The following is a 19,381-nucleotide window of genomic DNA, read 5'->3' as shown; positions in this document are numbered from 1 at the left end:
TTTTTTTTTTTTTTTTTTTTTAGTTTTTTGAGACAGGGTTTCTCTTTGTAGCTTTGGAGCCTGTCCTGGATCTCACTCTGTAGACCAGGCTGGCCTCGAACTCACAGAGATCCACCTCCCTCTGCCTCCCGAGTGCTGGGATTAAAGGCGTACGCCACCACCGCCCGGCCAGAATCATCGCTCTTATGGAGCTCACTGTTTATCGCAGCAGCTGGTAACTAACACAGCATCATGAGTAATAAGGACTCAGAAAGGCTACCTGGGATTCCCCAGCAAAGGCGACTGACTGGCTGGGTGTGGTGGTGCGTGCTAGTCATCTCAGCACTAGGGAGACTGAGGCAGAAGGACCGTGAGGGGCTTGAGGCCAGCCTGGGCTACATAGCGAGACCTTGTTTCACACAAAACCAAACACACCAAGGACCAGCAACAACGGATCCACAGGCTTAACCCAGGGCTTGCCAGAGGGGGCTACCATCTGAGGTGACAGGCATGCTCTCTCTGAACTCTGAAATCTTACAGCTAGTCACTGCCACTCACTGGGCAGGAAATATTCCATTAGGGCAACACCTAAAACCCTGTCACAGGAAATCGTAAGAGTTAGAGAACAGCAAAGCTATTTCAAATAAATCCTTAAAGCCCCACAGACCCTGAGGCCCCGCTGTCTCCCAGGGTCTCATTCCCGACTTCCCTTTGGAACGTCCACGGCCAGCAGCGGAAGCGTGCAAAGACAGATAGCACAGATCTCTTTTCCTTCTAGAAGGAGTTTTCTTCCCAGAGGGACTCAGGGCCGGGGAGCTGTATCCTTAAGGCTGGACTGGACCCACACCTCTGTCTATACCACGTGGGAAGAGGCAGCCAAGTTGCAGGAGGGATGTCTCAGGACAGGACACGACCTAACCCCTGACATCAGCTCAGAGAGGAGAGCGCTGCGTACATACCCGGAAACACTGGATGTGAAAGCAGAGATTCAGAGTCTCGATGATCATGGCGGCTCCTTTACCCAAAGCGAGCCCGCAGGAGGAGCACAGCTTCTTCCCACTTATGGACCTGAGTCAAAACAAAACAAAACAAAACAACCAAAAAGAGACATAGTGAGAACCTTGGCTCACGCAACAGGCAACCTCATGCAAAAATGGGAACATGGATTTTTAAAAAATGCTTAAACCATGAATAAAATGAGGATCCCACACTGACAATGAACACAGAATTAAACAGAGCCATACACTGCCAGCAAGGCCCAAGCTGAGGGTGATGGATGGCGTGGTGTTGAATGTGCTGGGTCTGAGCACCTTGAGATGATTCAACGTATGTATCATGTTTACAGAAGTCCTACAGAGACACTCAGATTTAGCTTCATTAAGGTCCCAATGTGGCCTTAGCAGTCTCCATTGCCTTTCCTTAACAAAGAGTCCACTGTCATGGGGGAGGGGGACACTTGTGGAGGCCTCAGGGATCAGGTCCCTGCTCCTCCGAGTCATGGTGTGCCATCTAGGGCTCTCCTTGGGTCTCCCTCCTACCTACACAGGGAGAGGTTGGCCAGCCTATCTCTACTGTGTCTTCCAGAACAAACATCGTCTGCAGGAATGGTACGTGCTGTCTGTCTATATCGGAACCTCCTGGGACTGAACCCATGCCTTGCCTCTACCTACAGCCCTGGACACTGTCTACCCACAGGGGCTAAACTCAGCAGGTCCCACCAGGGGCGAGGGCAGGGTCAACTGCCCACCTGCCACCACAGGGCTGTCCTCTCAGGACAGCGTTCCCATGATGCCCACAGCTGCAGGGCCCTAGGAGAGATTCACAAGTATGCACTGCACAAAGGGCCAGAGGAAACAGAAGGACAGACGTCGGCGGAGGAAGAGCTGGCCTCATCAGACACCCTCAATTAAGATCTCCCTCTCTCTAGCCACGAAGAGAACTCCTCTACCAATGAGAACCACTGAGCCCTTAGCCATGAGTGCCTGTGACAGACAGACACCCAGGCAGCTTTGAAAGATATCACGGGGACCGACTAATGTCCAGAGACCTCGGGGAGAGGCGGAAGAGGATGAAGTTTTGTTTCCCAGCTTCTTCGTTTCTCTGGAGGAGCCAGCAGCCCATTACCCTGGGAGGGCTGATCATCTCGGAGGCAGAGACCCTGCTGTAGGAGCCCACCAGCTGTCTGGCGGGCTTTATTATTAGATTGCCTGTTCCACACGACGTCATTAAAACCTAATGGCCACGGCCAGCACCACCCAGCTGACTTTTTCTACCCCATGCGGATGAATCTGCAGGCAGATGGAGATGTTTTCCTGACTCCTCCCCTCTCTGGGGATGGGGGGGGGGAGTGAGGGATGAGGATGATAAGCCTCTCAGCATCACTTGGCACGCACTCATTTGGCCGGAATCAGGCCCATTAGGTGCTGGACCACAAAACAGCCTCCGAAAGGCTCGCTGACCTCTTATACCTGTTTGGTGACTGGCCAGGAGGGGTAGGAGAACAGGGGGACAGGGGACCGGCCCGGAAGTTCTCTCGAGGGCTTTTCCTGTAACACGGTAAAGGAGCCCACAGTTACAAGAAGTCAACGGAAGCCACAATCAAAGACATTTTAGCTTAAAACTAAAACAAAAGGGCCACAAAGGAGTCTCCTCCTGGCGTCTTCGCTTATTTGTTTTGAGATAAGGTCTCACCATGGCGCCCAGGCTGGCTTGAAGCTTACTCTTCCTCGTGGCTCAGCCTCTCAAGTGGGGGTTAGGAACATGTGCTACCACGCTTGGATTTTTGTCTTTTTGGAACAAAAATTAGCAATTACATCTGGCAGGAATGCACACGTATGTAAAATGAAAACCTTACTGGTACTGCTGCTTAGAAAGGAGAATACTGGTGAATTCTCCTTCACTTCGGTTACGGGGCTTTTACTCATCGACGCTGTGGAGTAAGCTGTTGTTGCATGCCGAGTTTAATATGAAAACTACGGCCTTTGTGGGATTGAAAGATGAATAAAGACAGAGGAAGAAATTCCGAAGGGCAGCCCAGAAGTTCAGGGGAGATTTTTTAAAAAACTGCTTTATGGTAAGGACCTTGCAAATAACAAGTATCATGCAGCTGGGGTCACGTGACCTCTCAAGCAAGCAGGGCAGATCTTAGAGGAAGCAATTTTCAGTGTCACGGTTCCTGCCTTCGACGCCTGCCATGAAGGGTGGCACTGAGACCCTTCAACACTCATTAGGTCATGAGAAATCAGAAGAGGCGCCATCTGATGCTGTCAGCATGTCACCCGGGTGCAGGGGCTGCTTAGGAGCCAGCCCCTGTGTGGGATCAAGTTTTCAGTTTTGAAAAGCTAGTTTCCTGAGTGAAGAACCAGTTAGGCGACAGAAAAGACCAAGGAAAGGAAAAGGCAAACAGAGGCAGACTCCCTTGTCTTCTGGCTGCTTGCCGGTGAGATCTTGGAGGCCCTGCTCACCCAGGGCCTTCCCACCTCAGGTGGCGCTTGTCTCCTCCAAAAGTCACATTTTCAAAGTGTCAGCACCAGGGCTCGAAAGAACAAAAGGCTGAGAAGCACCACAGTAACCACTGGGAGTAATCCCATCCAGGCCATCTGAGCTCCTCCTGATCCTGGTGCCACAGAGGTCCAGCCATGGAAACCGGAGCAACCGGAGAGAGAGAGGCAGTGGCAGCGGCGGCGGCGGCGGTTCAATACCGTGTCAAGGAGGAAGAGAAGCTAAGGGGCATGCTCATGACCCACACTGCAGTGCTGGGTATTTGCCAGGCCTGGGAATCCGAGGAAGGTACCACCAGTCTCATTCCCACTGGGAATGAGGAAACTAAGACCCATGCCCAAGGTTCCGGGTAGGTAAGCGGCAGCAGACAGACTCTGAACCCACACAGTCGGGATCCAAGTGGGGTGATTGTTAAAGGAACGAATGCCCTAAGTGTGATGCGGCTTAACTGCGGTCTGAAGCCGTGAGCCCTCTGTGTGTTCCTCTAACACGTCACCAGACAGATTTGGTGGGCAAGTTACGTAACTTCCCTAAATTCCTCATCTGGAAACTGGGATTAGCAACCTCCTAACATTATTGGGAAGGCTCACTGAGAGGAAGAGTTTTAAACGCTTAAATACCTATCATCCCCAAGTGTATCCTTCAAAATGATCACACGGAGACCAAGCACAAACATGCCGCTGCCATCTTACACTCCTCCCCTCCCTGAGCCGATACAACTGTTTTCGATACAGGAATCCCACCTCCGTCCTCCTCGTCTACTCACTTCCGCCTTTCACCCGGAGACTCAATCTGATGATTAACGTTTTTATCCAGGGGCAGGGTTTTGGGCTTCACATCTTCTGGCACGTATGATGATGGGTCTGACACCTGAGGACTCTGAGGTGGATCTAAGACCAAGGGAGGAACATAAACGTGTTCAGCCAAGTCACTTTGATACCCGGAAATACACCGCCCTTTAAGGCGCCGATGGCTTCCGGTCCTCACCGCCATCCTATGTGGGCCAGGTTGCACCCGTATCCCAGTCTGGTTTGGCAGGGTCTACCCCTCAAGAGCATTTTGGGGGTTGGAGCGGGGGTTATGTTCAGAGGTAGAACTGGGACATTTGAAGAATGCACGGTTTATGATAACTTAAAGTTTTTTTTTTTTTTTTTTTTTTTTTTTTTTTTGTAAAGTCTTCCTCTGATTAAAAAAATTCTATTTTCTGAGTATGGGTGCTTTGCCTGCATGTACATCTGTGACCCCCATACACAGGCAGTGACATGGAGGCCCTAAGAGGGTGTCATATCCCCCTGGATATGGAGTCACTGACAGTTGTGAGCTGCCATAGAGGTGCTGGGAATTGAACCTGGGTCCTCTGAACGGGCAGCCACTGCTCTTAACCATTGAGCCACCCCTCCAGCCCCTCCATTTAAATGAAAAATAATTTCATTTATTTATTTATTTTTGTGTGTGTGTGGGGGCACTTGCCACAGGGGTGTGTGTGTGTGAAGGCCAAAGGACACCTTTTGGGAGACGCTTCTCTCTTTCCACTCCATGAGTCTTAAGGACTGAACTCAGGTCATCAGGGTTAGTGGCAGCCCTTTCCTCGCTGGGTCATTTTGGGAGCCACAAGCTGTAAAATGCTAAGAACTGTTCGGGTCCCACTGAGACCCCGATGACCTCGTGTAGAGTCTGGTCACACAGTGGGAGTTTATGTGTTACATATTTATCAGAAGCTAGGGTACGGGGGCTCTTAGAGCGATCTTGCCACCAGCAGAGGTCAGCTCTGGACAGCAGGAAGGATTTACAGTAACTTAAATGCTGGGATTCTTACCCTGAGCTAGCTGGGGGCGTGCACCATAGTGTGTGTGTGTGTGTGTGTGTGTGTGTGTGTGTGCGCGCGCGCGCCTCTGCCTCCAGCTGCTGGTCCATTCTTACCCTGAGCTAGCTGGGGGCTTGTAACACAGTGTGGGGCCCCAGCCTCAGCCTCGGGCTGCTGGTCCAGATGGATTCCTTTTGACATGGACTCTTCAGAGTGAGCTGAGGGCCCTTGAGTTAGGCTGCTAATGCTAAAACAAAGAAACATACTTCAGAGTACAGATAACAGCAACCAGATCAAACCTACTGTTTCCATACCCAGGGATACAGAGCTAGCAATTACAATCTAAGGGAAGGAATAGACTGTTCATTCTTTTTATTTTAAACTAAAACCATTATACAATACTATGTATTTTTAGTGCCCATCTATTTAATCAAGTCAAGAAATGATCGTTTCTGGGGTCCTCCCTGCCCACTAGGCTCTTGATGCTGAGTTCCTCTAGGGAGTGGACCTGAAGCTCCCAGATTTTCACAAGAGAGCAATTATTATAGGTTTCACTTGGAAGCCAGGCCTGGTGAAGCACACCTGTAATCCCAGCACTCAGGAGGCAGAGGCAGCAGGATCAGCCAGACGGGGCTACATAGTGAGTTCAAGGCCAGCCTAGGCTGCAAAGAGACATACTATCTAAAAATAAACAGATAAATAGATCACTGGGGCCACTTCACTTGGGATCTCTGCAGCCTTGGTTACTTCCCCAGCCTTTCGGTGACTTCTGTGTGCAGAGAAAGGAAAGATTTAAGGAGATGAAGGCACCGTTTCTGGTGACCACGAGACCAGCCTGGAGAAAGCAAACAGCCAATCCACAGGCAGGGCCTGTTTGGAGAACTAGTGAAGGAACATGCAGGCACACGGGGTGTGTTTCGGGACCCTTCAAACCTTCCTAACAGCTCACTCCCCAGACTGAAGCAGTGTTACCCGGAAACAGAGTTGCTCTTCCAGGCCATGCCCTGCCAGTCAGACTTGGTGCTCAGAGTCCGATGCCAGCAGCCCAGAGTGCAAGCCCTCACCAGAATCCTGCTCCCAGCCAACGGCTCACCTTGACCCGTCTATGACACCCGGACACCTTTCTCATTTTCGGGGCCCTCTGGGATGCTGTACACATGTTATAGGTGCATGCATACTTGCTGACACCTGTCTGGGATCTCACGCCCCTGAAGCAAGCATCTGTTTCTTAAGCGGGATGCTGCCAACTTCCTGGGCTTCCTGTAGATTCCTTCCAGGTTAAGCAAGAGGTGCACTGATAACCTGCAGCCCAAAGTCTGCTCCAGTCTGAGGTACTCTGTGTGTTCTGGGGCTTCTGGGTTTGTTTCCGGATCTCCCGTGGAACATCCTAGAGTTCACGCGTGAGGTGACCACCCACAACTGTTCTGACAAATTGGTTATCCTTCACATTAACACTCACATCAGTGAGGACACCCGCGGCCATGCTCGGGTCCACAGTGAACCATGGTAGGTGGGACTCAGGACTTCAGTGTCTTTCCTCTCTGGCACATCCTCTACTTCAAGTAACTGAAAGCTTGAGGTTTGGGGTCAACAACAAGCTTCTCTGATGATTTATACTATTTTCTTTATTTAAAAGAGGTCTCCCTTATTCAACTTTTTACATCACTATTAAAACATTCCGACTGAATCACGTGATATACATGTGTATGATGTGTGAGCTCACATCACACCATGCGTGTGGAGGACACGGGATGATTGTGGACTGGGGTCTCTCCTTCAACATTTATGTACTTTCCGGGGATCACACTCAATTCCAGGCTTGAGCAGCATGTGACTTTATCCTCTGAGCTGTCTCTCCAGCGATTACATTTATCTGTTTTTTTTTTTGAGATATGCTTTCATATGTACCCAGGGCTGACCTCAAATTTATGATCCATTTTTCTCTTCACAACTGGCCTCGCCTGTTTAAAAATAGGTCTATATATTCCAGAGCACAAGGACACTGACTTCAGAGCTGTTATAGCATGTTTCAACAACATGGACTGCATCATTAGAGATCCTTTTAAAGCAGCGGGACCACCTTCCTGGGAGGGAACGGCGGAGCTCAGCTTTGGAAATTCCCGTGGACGGTCTGGGATGGGCACATACCTGTCCTCCTCTGGTGGACCACTTTCCCTAGCCCTGAGCAACGAGTCACTGTCGTTCTCCTGGAAAGGTGGCTTCTGTCTTCTCTCTTGTTCTTTGTCTTGACAGCTTTCCAAGTCCATCTTATTCTGATAGAAAAATTGGGATCATTTTGAATATAATCTTTTTTTTTTTTTTTTTTTTTTTTTTGGTTTTTCGAGACAGGGTTTCTCTGTGTAGCTTTGCGCCTTTCCTAGAACTCACTTGGTAGCCCAGGCTGGCCTCGAACTCACAGAGATCCGCCTGGCTCTGCCTCCCGAGTGCTGGGATTAAAGGCGTGCGCCACCACCGCCCGGCTTTGAATATAATCTTTAAAGACGCTAGATGACTTTTCTGTCTGACCATGGACTCTCTGAACCCCATCCCTAATGACTTATATTTGACCATGGACTCTCTGAACCCCACCCCCTAATGACTTATATCTGACCATGGACTCTCTGAAACCCATCCCCCAATGACTTATATTTGACCATGGACTCTCTGAACCCCATCCCCTAATGACTTATATCTGACATAGACCCTCTGAAACCCAATCTTTGAATAATAAAAATTTTCTTCCATTTTTGCCCTAACTTTTAAAGAAATTATTACTATGTACTTTCTGTATATGAATGAGACTCACTGTAAGCTTGCACACACACACTTCTGTACATGAATGAAACTCACTGTAGGCTTGCAAATGAGCACACAGTGTGCTCTGGTTATAGCCACCCTGCTCTTCTCCTTCTGCACCGACCCCCTGTTTTACCCGCCCCACTGTCTACAATTCAAAGAATAGTCTTCTAAACTAACAGAGTTCAATGATTTCCAAATACTTAGAGTAAGTGTGCAAAGTGAGATCTTTCTTGAAATTATCACAAAAGGGATTGGTCCAGAAACCCCCCTTTCCAAACAAAATGAAGTCATGGCACTGCTTACTTCCGGACAAATGGCCTCTGGCATCCATGAGTTATTTTACACATCTTGGCATGTTTCTACCTAGCACCCCCATCACTTTACTTGGGAGATGCGGGTCTGACCAGCCTTTACAGACTCTCTCCACCCTCAAAGACACGTCAGGTTCGTGTGGAATTTGGGGGATAAGAAGCTAGTTGTATGGCAGCTGGAGGGGATATACTGGGGGCCTGTCTGCGGCTGCAGGATGATGCAGAGGGATGCACAGCACTGTGGGGAGGGAATGCATCGGGGGCCTGTCTGCGGCTGCAGGATGATGCAGAGGGATGCACGGCACAGTGGGGAGGGAATGCATTGGGGGCCTGTCTGCTGCTGCGGGATGATGCAGAGGGATGCACGGCACTGTGGGGAGGGAATGCATTGGGGGCCTGTCTGCGGCTGTGGGATGATGCAGAGGGATGCATGGCACAGTGGGGAGGGAATGCATTGGGGGCCTGCCTGCGGCTGCGGGATGATGCAGAGGGATGCACAGCACTGTGGGGAGGGAATGCATTGGGGGCCTGTCTGCGGCTGTGGGATGATGCAGAGGGATGCATGGCACAGTGGGGAGGGAATGCATTGGGGGCCTGCCTGCGGCTGCGGGATGATGCAGAGGGATGCACAGCACAGTGGGGCAGGAATGCATTGGAGGCCTGCCTGCGGCTGCGGGATGATGCAGAGGGATGCACAGCACAGTGGGGCGGGAATGCATTGGGGGCCTGCCTGCGGCTGTGGGATGATGCAGAGGGATGCATGGCACAGTGGGGGAGGGAATGCATTGGGGGCCTGTCTGCGACTGCGGGATGATGCAGAGGGATGCATGGCACTGTGGGAAGGGAATGCATTGGGGGCATGCCTGTGGCTGCGGGATGATGCAGAGGGATGCATGGCACAGTGGGGAGGGAATGCATTGGGGGCCTGTCTGCTGCTGCAGGATGATGCAGAGGGATGCATGGCACTGTGGGGAGGGAATGCATTGGGGGCCTGTCTGCGGCTGCGGGATGATGCAGAGGGATGCATGACACTGTGGGGAGGGAATGCATTGGGGGCTTGTCTGCGGCTGTGGGATGATGCAGAGGGATGCACAGCACAGTGGGGAGGGAATGCATTGGGGGCCTGTCTGCTGCTGTGGGATGATGCAGAGGGATGCGCGGCACAGTGGGGGAGGGGCACATGGCTGTGGAGGGAAGAGTGATGCTCCAGTCAGGCAGAGAGAAGGTTCTAGCGCATGGCTTTACTCCTGGAGATCCTGCTAGCCTGTCTGGGAAGATCTGGCCAGGGCAACGACTCCTGCTCTGTGGAGGGAGCTTAGGGTCTGGTGCCAGCAGTGTAGGAGCTGCTGAGGCTCGGGGTGAAAAGCCAGCTCCGTCCGGTTTTAAGGTACTAAGGTGATGGGAAGCCTGCTGAGGTTACTGAGGGCAGACTCGGTTTTCACCAGCGCTCTCACCGGTGTCCCACTGCCTTCGCTTACAGAGGAGGAAGTAGACAGCTGGTCTGCAGAACTTGAGGAGAGAGTGAACGGGACCACAGTGTCCTCAATTATCTTGCGCTCCTAGGGCAAAGACAGGGATACATGAAAAAAAAAAATTAAATCTGTCAAGAGAAAGAAGTACAGTAAGGAACTCCGGGAAAGGAAAACTCATCAGAACATACACACATAAGCAGGGCATTAGGAAAATTATTTTTCCATACAAATCAAGTAACGCCAAAGTGGGCAGTAGTTTAGAACTTTGTACTGAATTTGCAAACACCAAGTTTAATTAGTGCTACAGAAGAACACAATTAAGAAAAACTACTGTGGAGCTGATCGGTTAAGTAATTGCTGAAGGTGAAGTTCCCAACAATATTGACAACAAATTTAGATAGCCTCCTCCAAACTCTGGGTTGTGGCCTGTTTGTTGTTGTTAAAACATTATTACCGGGACAACTCTCCTCCACAAATCCCTCTAGCATGGTGCAGCAGAGGAGTCAACAGTGAGGATGTATGTAGCTTCGGTGCTCAAGTTATCCTGTAAGACGGATTCGTTACTACCAAACGCTCTTGCTGCAAGGGAGCAGACACACAACGTAATAGTTGCTGTGTTTGTGTTACCTAAGACAGATCAAGAGTCAGGTAGGACTGGAGGAAAGATGTGATACAGCGGCTTCTTGAACATGGTTCAATCCCTTCCTCCTACAATCCACATGGTGTGTGTGTGTGTGTGTGTGTGTGTGTGTGTGTGTGTGTGTGTGTAGGGGTACTGCGGTCTGTTGGAACCGGTATGATGTGGTTCTCTTTAAAGAGACCGAAGGGACCCCACTTTGAGCACAGAGAGTCAGATACACCCACAAGCAGCATGCGCTGCAGACACAAAGGGAGGTGACAGACTTTGCGGAACTGCGTGACGGGCCCGGTCCTCTTGGCGGTCTCCTACCTCCTCGTAGTACCTGCGTTCTTCTTCCTCCACCTCCTTCTGGGCCTTTTCCCACTCTTCCTTCAACTTATCTTGTTCCTTCTGGTACCTCTCCTGTCATGGGATGTCCAAAGAACAGGTGACCATCGCACTCATTACCGGGATTTTTCCCCTCTTCTAAAGCAATACAGTCTTTGTGAGTGAACATTTGGAATCTAACACATGCATATCAGAAAGAAAGAAAGAGAAAGAGAGAGAGAGAGAGAGAGAGAGAGAGAGAGAGAGAGAGAGAGAGAGAAAGAAATGTTGGATATTATGCACACAAGTTAGGTCTGTGTGGGGGATGGAATGAGTAATGTCCCCCTTTGGCTCATGTATGCGGACATTTGGTTCCAGCTGGTGTCATCTGGGAAGGTTCTGGAACCTTTAGGATGAGGAAGTGTGTCACTGGAGTTGGGCTCTGAGGTTTTAGAGCCCAATCTCCCTTCCTCTTCTCTCTCTGTTTCCTGTGTGTGAATGAAATGTGACCACTTTGCTTCTTGAATGCCAGGCAGGCCTCCAGCTCCCGCGGCTCGCCTTCCCCACCATGATGGGCTGTAGCCCTCTGAAACCGTAAGCCAAAATAGACCCTTTCCTCCCTTGCTTTCCATCAGGGTATTTTTTTTTTAATCACAGAAACAGAAAAGTAACTAACATAGACATTTAAAATCCCATGGGAAGCCAGATTTCTGCTGCTAAATTTTGTAGAATTTCTTTTCAGATAGACCTTTGTTCATAAAAGATGAAAAAAAAATCAACAATCTCCCTCGAGAGATTGGGAGGTGCTAGTTAGGCCATACATAGAGTTTGCTTCAACTGAGCCTGTCAGAGGTGATTTTTTTTTTTTTTTTTTTTGAGTGCCTGTCCTGGATCTCACTCTGTAGACCAGGCTATCCTCGAACTCACAGAGATCTGCCTGGCTCTGCCTCTCGAGTGCTGGGCTTAAAGGCATGTACTACCACTGCCCGGCCTCAGAGGTGAATTTTGTTATTTAACTAATAGAAATATATTGCTGGACTGGGGATGTAGTTGCTTAGCATGTGCCATGGTCTGGGTTTGAACCCCACCCCCACAAAAACCAACCAATCAAAGCCAAAACCAACCAGCAGTGCTGCTAAGGAAGTTTAATAAAAGGTTATAAAATCCTGTTAAGTTTATAAGAGATACAGGGCAGAAAAAGTCCAAAGTGCTCAAGACAACCATCAGCTGAGAGGCAGAAGCACTCTGCTTATCACCATGGCAACGAGGTGAGGTACCAGGCCCAGCTAACAGTAACTTGAATCAATAGAGTCTTTATACCACCCCTTACAATGTGTTGGCGTGAGAACTTCTGGTATGGGATGTCTTTCCACACACTGTGAATATGTGTTGCTCTGATTGGTTGATAAATAAAGCCGTTTGGCCTATGGCAAGTCAGGTTATAGCCAGGTGGAAAATTGGAGAGAGAGAAGAAGAAAGGCAGAGGGGAGAGAAGCCAGCACCACCAGGAGAAGCAAGATGTGAAAGTACTGGTAAGCCACATGGCCACATGGCCACTTATAGATGAATAGAAATGGGTCAAGTTATAAGAGCTGGCTAGCAAGAAGCCTGCCATAGGCCATGCAATTGGTGATTAATATTAAGTCTCTGAATGATTATTTAATTAAGTGGCTGTGGGACCTTGGGGCCAGGTGAGACTGGAGAAACCTTTCGACTACAAACTTCCATCCTTGTGTTCAGAAATGGTGTAATACCTGTCACCATTTCTGAGAGCAAATAAAACACTTGGAATAAGAATGACATTAAAAAAATATGCAGGGAGTCCCTAACAGCTGACCGGGAAAATATAAGAGTATATGAAGATTAAAATCAGTATTTGAAATAAGATTTGGCCCCTTGAAAATGGTGTCCTCACGGCAGACAAAGGAGACATGGGCTTGTGCACAGACGTGCCAACACTGGTCGGAACGGACTGGTTACTGTCAGCTGTCTAAAGCTAGGACAGGACTGTGTGTCTCTCTGGAGGGGGAAGGCAGGCACTGAGTTGTCCCCAGAGAGCGGCTGCTATGACTTAGGTGCACAAAGCTTTCCTGGGGACTTCTGGAGACGGTGTTCTTGCTAATGCTAGCAGAGCACCCCATTTAATGAGGTTTACACTTCCTCTACGTGAGCGTTCGGGTGTCCAGTGGAAACGGCATAGGTTTTAGAGCTGTACAGACAGACTGGGCCCAGGCTCGGCACCTATCAGCCATGTGATATCAGGCGGTTAATCTGACCTCTGTGAACCTTCACCTCTTCAACTAAAAGAGGGATATTCAGATGTGTCCCCGGCAAACCCCAAGTGTATAAATAGGCCAGGTTTGAAGGTCGCTAGGTCACTTTGGGCATGAGGCAAGTGGAAGCATGTTACATCTCTTCTCCAAATATTTCTAGGATTGACCATTATCAGCTTTCACTGAAACATGGAGTGAAAATTCTGTTGAAGGAATTAGACTGATAGCAAGTTTCATTCTACCTGAGTGCTGTTGACTATCTTTTGGGTAGTTCATTCTCATTGTTTCTTGAACTGGGAACTGGTGGCTAAGGAGGTAATAAATCCGGGTAGACTGACCCTTAATCACTGCACAGAGATACATTTTTTAAAGTATCAATGTGAATGTTTTTCGCTACTCCTTCTCATCATTGGACCTATTCTCAGGAACAATCAGGTACAAGACTCTGTTGCCTGGACACAAAGCATCGAGAGACTCATGAGTTTCTGAGAACTGGATTCCACGTTCCCTGTGCTAAAAATCCATTCAATGCAACAGACATTCACGCAGTCACAGAACACAGGGAAGGCAGCAGGCGGGTCCTACCTGGAGCACACGCTCTTGTTCCCGCTGCCATTTCTCCTGCCGCCTCCGCTCCTCTTCCGGGTCCCACGCCCAGAACTTAAACTGCTCCGGAAAAACAAAGAACACAACCCTGTGATCAGAACGTAGGTAGGTCCTCAAGGGCCGGCCAGAACAAGAGAAGACAATTAGCCTCCAACATGGTACCCAAGGGACCAAATCTTCATATATCCAAATGCTCCCTTTGGTGGCAGACTTAATCAATCAATCTCTCTCTCCTCTCTCTCTCTCTCTCTCTCTCTCTCTCTCTCTCTCTCTCTCTCTCTCTCTCTCTCTCTCTCCATTGATTCCCAAATGCCAGGCTGGTTCTGTGCCTCGGTGCCTCTTTACGGATCATGGAAACACTCAGTGACTAGCCGCAGGACCGAGAAGGCTTTGCTCCATTTCTCTCAGAAGCATGAGAAGTTTAGAAGCAGCCACGCTCCTGAGCATGACGCTCACGGTGCTTATACCAGGAGAAACGCACCGTCTAAGGTCTAGAGACCCCGTACCGGAAGCAAAGCCTGTATACCACTACTGCTTTCCAGGGCAGCTCCCTCCAGAGTGGACTGATGTCACTCGGAGAGGTAAGAGGAGTCGGGGGAGCCCCAGCCCTGAGGCCAGCATAATCAATACTCACACCCAACACTGAGAACAAACAAAATCCTTCGAGAAGGTTTGAGCATGTTTGAGAACAAACAAGAACGCAGTTGGATTTCCCATCCGAATCCACGGATTCTCTTGCTTCCCCAAACAGGAAACGGCAGCCCATCTTTCTGCAATGCCTTTTCCTCCCCCCTCCCTCCCCCAGGGGCACGTGAAGAGTTTGACAACCTTGGAAGTCAATGGCTTACATCATCCTCTTCAGCTGTGTGTGGTGATACCAGCTTTATAGTCATTCTGGGGTTTAGTTTCCAGGAAACTTGGGGTTACTAGCATGGGTGTATGATCGAACTTTCACATATGGTTCCTAGTTCTGAAATGTGGTGGGAGATACTTAGGCTAGGTAACAAGCAGTGGTCCATTCTACATGGCCACCAAGGGAACAAATTTGCCAGTAGATACTAGGTGGTACTGGCTACGGTAAGCATCGTGGACTGGTCACTGGAGAGGGAGGGATCATCCCCTTATCAGGCACTGTATAGCAGCAACTGTACGACAATTTCAAGTAAGGCTCACAATAACCCTAAAAGAAATCTATTTGCACCTCACTGCACAGTCAAGGGAGATTAATTAAGGATTTATAAACTACCTCCAGTGTCCTATGCTAGTAAACCTGGACTCAAGGATACAAAGAGATAAGTGCTTTGTTTCCAGGCAGGGCAGGATATTGACTTCATATAATGATGATCTATGACTTTACAATCTTGGGTACCAGGAACCATCAAATTGTTTCAAAATAAAAAAAAAAAATTTTAATCTCAGTTTTGGTTGAACACTCTTTAAGAAGATCAAACATACGTTAAAATCACTCTAAATGCGCGGCTTAGTTCTTTAAGAGGGACTACTTACAGGTGTAGTCACGGGGGACTTTTCACTGCTTGGAGAATCCGCTACACAGAACAAAAGACAGAAGAGAAGACAGAGGTCAGTGTACGTGGCTTCCGGCCGCGGTCGTCTTTTGATCCTACAGTGTAGTTCCTATGTGAACCTCGGCAGCCTTAGGAAATCACAGTAAAGCAGAGCGCCGCGGCAGGGTGTGCCCGTCACCAAGAGGAATGAGGAGCGGGACACACCAAGTAGCGCCAGGTGCTAGACTCTAGGAAGCGACGACTAAGCCATTAGTGCTGGCGCTTAGTACACCGTGCATTCCGGTGAAGGGAGCGGGCACCCCACTGTCCGGCATGGAGAAGTCCCACACAGAGACGTTACCCAGAGAATGACACAGTTAACAAGAGAACACCGCGTTGGTGGCCATGGAGTCCAATCTTTGTTTTCCCGGGGAACGTGGGTGGTAAAGGGCCAGGTGGATGGTGCTACTTCTCTGGCATCTCAGAAACCAATATAAAGTTCTGTGAACTTCCTCCCAATTTGAGTGCACCGTGTGGACATCAAAGAGCAAGCTCATTGCTAACTGTGTGTCACCAACAAGCCTCTTTCTTCTCTCAAGTATCTGAAGCCGGAGACGAAGACAGTGACAGATACCATCGGTTGCCCCAACATGGATTTTTACCCAAAAGAAAGGCAGCGACCCCCGTATGTCGTTTACCTGACCGGGAGAAAAACTGGGACCGTCGCCAAGAGTTCTGAACTCTCAGCGGGACACTGGCACTGCTAGGCATCTCTAGATCGGATGGCGAAAAATAGAATAAACAGAAATCCATGAAACCAATGGGGTGAGAGCCGAGAACACATCCCCACCCGTCAAAAAGAAGGGTCAGCCGGAGTCGAGCCGGGAACCGGACGTAAGACAGCTCACCGGAATACACGTCAAACCTGACCATACGGACGATGGGCAGTAGAACCGGGCAGTCTGTGTTCCTGTTGTTGTGGGTGCTGAGTGCAAGTTTTTAGGCTTATACGTAGTGGGGAGATTTTTGAAGGGTTAAAGGTCACGATGACGCAGCAGTATGCTGTGCAGGAGCAACTTCAGGAACGTGTAAGAGGGTGGTGGAGATTGTGTGGTGGGGTCATGATGTTACCCACACCCCACCTGATGAAGGGGCGATGCTGTGGCTGGCTTCCTGTCACGCACACAGACAGGCACACGCCTGTGACAGCCTGTGATGCACCAAGCAGACAGAACTCCTGGCGAACACTTGGCACCTTACCCATTGGCTCTGAGACCTGCGTTCTCAGAGCAACAGACACTGCACATTCAAGCCCGTCTTTTACAGAAACATAACTTTGGCATAACTTGATTGTTCCCAGAGAGTTGGATCAAGGCAATCTGTCAGCTTTAAGTGTATTTTATGAATGTTTCCACAGCGTTGAAAGACTGTACTGATACGCATGTGTGTGCCTGGGGGCGCCTGTGGAATCTTATTTGGGTTGACAGGCAGATCTGCAGTGGCCTGTGAGCATCTATAAATAGATGACTTTAAAGAATTTGGGAAGACCCCAATTTCTGGGGGAGAGAGAATTTATGAGGTGTGGCCCCGGGGCTTCTGGTTCCTTTGGACTGGATGCTGGAATTCATGCTAGCCGCTTCAGTGTGGACCAAGTTCTCATATCTGGGTCATAACCCAGGACTTCTCCCACCACACTCCAAAGACAATCATGTCTTCAAAGGTTACATTATTAGAGGCCTCCGGCTTCCAGAAAGACCTGTACTCTGCGGAGTCTAAATAAGCACTACAGCCAGTTTCCTATCCATCAGCAATGTCTCTGAGGCACCATTGAAATAAATACTTCAAGTCAGTGGCTTCCGGGTTGGATTCCTGGGCAGCCACATCACCTGGACATGTGGTCTTGCTGAAGTACAGACAGAGAGCCTCTGGCCAGATCTACGGAACCAGACCGGGTTTTGGCCCCAGCCCGGCAGGCTCAGGCGCACACTCAGGTTTGAGAACTATTGCTTCAAGCTGTGTCGCTGTCCTGTTGATGCTTTTATTTTCCTCCTCCTCCTCCTCTTCCTCTTCTTCTTCCTCTCCCCTCCTCTTCCTCCTCCTCTTCCTCTTTTTTTTTTTTTTTGGAAAGCATTCCATAAGAGTTTATTATTTCTTCCTAGCACTTGACTCTATACTCCCACTCTTACTGCTATAATTCTATAATCGCTTAATCCAATTCTCTTAAAAACCAGTGTATGGTTATTTCTACTGGACAGGTGATAGTTAAGCCCATAGGGAAAACCGGAAGGGGAAAACTATGCAGCTAAGAACTCGATGAGCGAGAATTTAAACCCAGGTGTTCTATCTCCAGTGCTACACTTAAAGATCACAGAGTTCCTGATCCACATGTCACAACAGAACAAGTGGATTTTGCCTGCTAAATGAAGAATGACCTTTAAAAGACTCCAATGCCATGCATTTTTATTTTTTAAATTATTCAACTCGGATAAAGCATGAAGTAAAGTTCTTTACTTCAATAGCAGTTTCTCAACACCAGAATGCCTTGTGTTTAATGGGGGATGACAAGTATAAATATAAGCCATCAAGACTAATTGATAAGACTTACATGTTTATCCTAACTATATTTCTTATTTACATAGTTACAAAGTGCTAGAAATGGAACATAATTACAATATCTACATATGGCCAACTGGTTGACCCAGTTGTGAGTTTTATTTTTATTAATTATTTTCAGGACTGTACCGCTGAAAGATTTGGGTCACATGCTTTGGTGGTGGTACTGAATTTGCCTCTATGTTAAGAGACTAATGCTTTAGTATGTGTACCTCTTAGTTTCCTACCAAATGCTCCTTGTTTTGTATATGGCTCCCCAAATGACCAGCAAAAGTTAATGGAGACCAACTCAGATGGTGTTAATGGTGACCCCAAATAGCTTCTCACTCTTTAAAAGAAAAGCGATGATAAACCATAAATAATGATGTCATACCATCGTCCCTGACAGATCAGATCTACAAATACTGGAGAAAAATGTCAACAAAGAGTTACGTGGAGCCTTATGAGCCTACCTCCCATTGAAATGTTTCATGCATTTTACTTTTCATTTTTGAAAATATTAAATTTTCCTTTTTTTAAAAAAAAGATTTATTTATTTATTTATTTATTTATTATGCATACAGTGTTCTGCCTACATGCCAGAGGAGGGTACCAGATCTCATTATAGATGGTTGTAAGCCACCAGGTGGTTGCTGGGAATTGAACTTAGGACCTCTGTAAGAGCAGCAAGTACTCTTAACCTCTGAGCCATCTTTCTAAATTTTCTTATTATGAAGAATTTTATTTGTTTGTGTTGTTTTGAGACAGTGTTTCTCTCTATCACCTTGGCTATCCTGAAACTTGCTCTGTAGACCAGGCTGGCCTTGAACTCAGAGGTCCACCTGCCTCTGCCTCCTCAGTGCTGGGATTAAAGGTGGCGCCACCACCGCCTGGCCATGAAGAATTTTTTAAAAGAGTAAAATTTTGAATGAGTAACTACACTAATCATTGTGTACACCCAAGACTTATTATAGAACAAAAAATTTTCACCTTCCCCAAAGTTTATATTAAATGAGTATTTTATAAAGACTGGAATTAACAATAAAGTTTATATAAATAATATTAAGAGATAAACTTTTTGAAAAACAAGTTGAGTTTTTATTTTTAATTATCTTGTCATGTTTTGGAGCCAAGACAAAACAAGTTGGAAGGTCTCAGTACCTAGTCAGGCCCTGTTGTACCCATAATGCCTAGCTGACAAGGTGGGCTTCATGGCCAGGGTCCTGTTGTCAAAGGGAAAATGCATCCCAGCTTTCCAATCTGAAATTCTCCATTCGCAAACTCTGGCGGAGACTATGGCTACAGGAACGTCACATGAAGGATGCAACCTGCTTTCCGTATGAAGTGCATTTTCCCACAGGTGGGCCCGGCAGACTATGAAGATCTAAGAGAGCACCCCGCCCTTACCTTGAGAACTGAGATTTGGCAAATGCAGTTGGTTGGTTTCAGGCAAATGCAGTTGGTTGGTTTCAGGCATTTTGTCGAGAAATGGAAACGTCAAGGTTGCTTCTGGTTCTGGGGATTTTGGCTTTACCACCTGGACCACAGCAGGAGACACAAACATTAGAAAGACTGTCCAGCACTTACCTCACA

The 19,381-nt window shown here is 48.3% G+C and overlaps 1 protein-coding gene across 15 annotated transcripts in view; it reads right to left on the bottom strand.

The window, feature by feature from the left end:
* Limch1 (LIM and calponin homology domains 1) overlaps positions 1-19,381 on the bottom strand; it is a 320,820-nt gene that overhangs the window by 10,382 nt on the left and 291,057 nt on the right. For 6 of the 15 annotated variants that reach the window (XM_037209070.1, XM_037209073.1, XM_028882262.2 and 3 more), the window contains 10 exons: positions 19,196-19,325; positions 15,198-15,238; positions 13,671-13,751; positions 10,816-10,908; positions 9,849-9,953; positions 7,433-7,557; positions 5,401-5,531; positions 4,247-4,370; positions 2,439-2,525; positions 939-1,047 (listed from right to left, as the gene is read on the bottom strand). In XM_037209070.1, the coding sequence (XP_037064965.1) occupies positions 939-1,047; positions 2,439-2,525; positions 4,247-4,370; positions 5,401-5,531; positions 7,433-7,557; positions 9,849-9,953; positions 10,816-10,908; positions 13,671-13,751; positions 15,198-15,238; positions 19,196-19,325 (1,026 nt within the window). Of the gene's footprint in view, positions 1-938; positions 1,048-2,438; positions 2,526-4,246; positions 4,371-5,400; positions 5,532-7,432; positions 7,558-9,848; positions 9,954-10,815; positions 10,909-13,670; positions 13,752-15,197; positions 15,239-15,274; positions 15,970-19,195; positions 19,326-19,381 lie in introns of those variants that run through there. The other 9 variants (XM_037209072.1, XM_028882268.2, XM_028882263.2 and 6 more) reach the window with 4 other exon arrangements.

The sequence above is a fragment of the Peromyscus leucopus genome, chromosome 10 (genome assembly GCF_004664715.2).
Source record: "Peromyscus leucopus breed LL Stock chromosome 10, UCI_PerLeu_2.1, whole genome shotgun sequence".
NCBI classification, from domain to species: domain Eukaryota; kingdom Metazoa; phylum Chordata; class Mammalia; order Rodentia; family Cricetidae; genus Peromyscus; species Peromyscus leucopus.
This window is presented reverse-complemented; position numbering and strand designations above follow the sequence as displayed.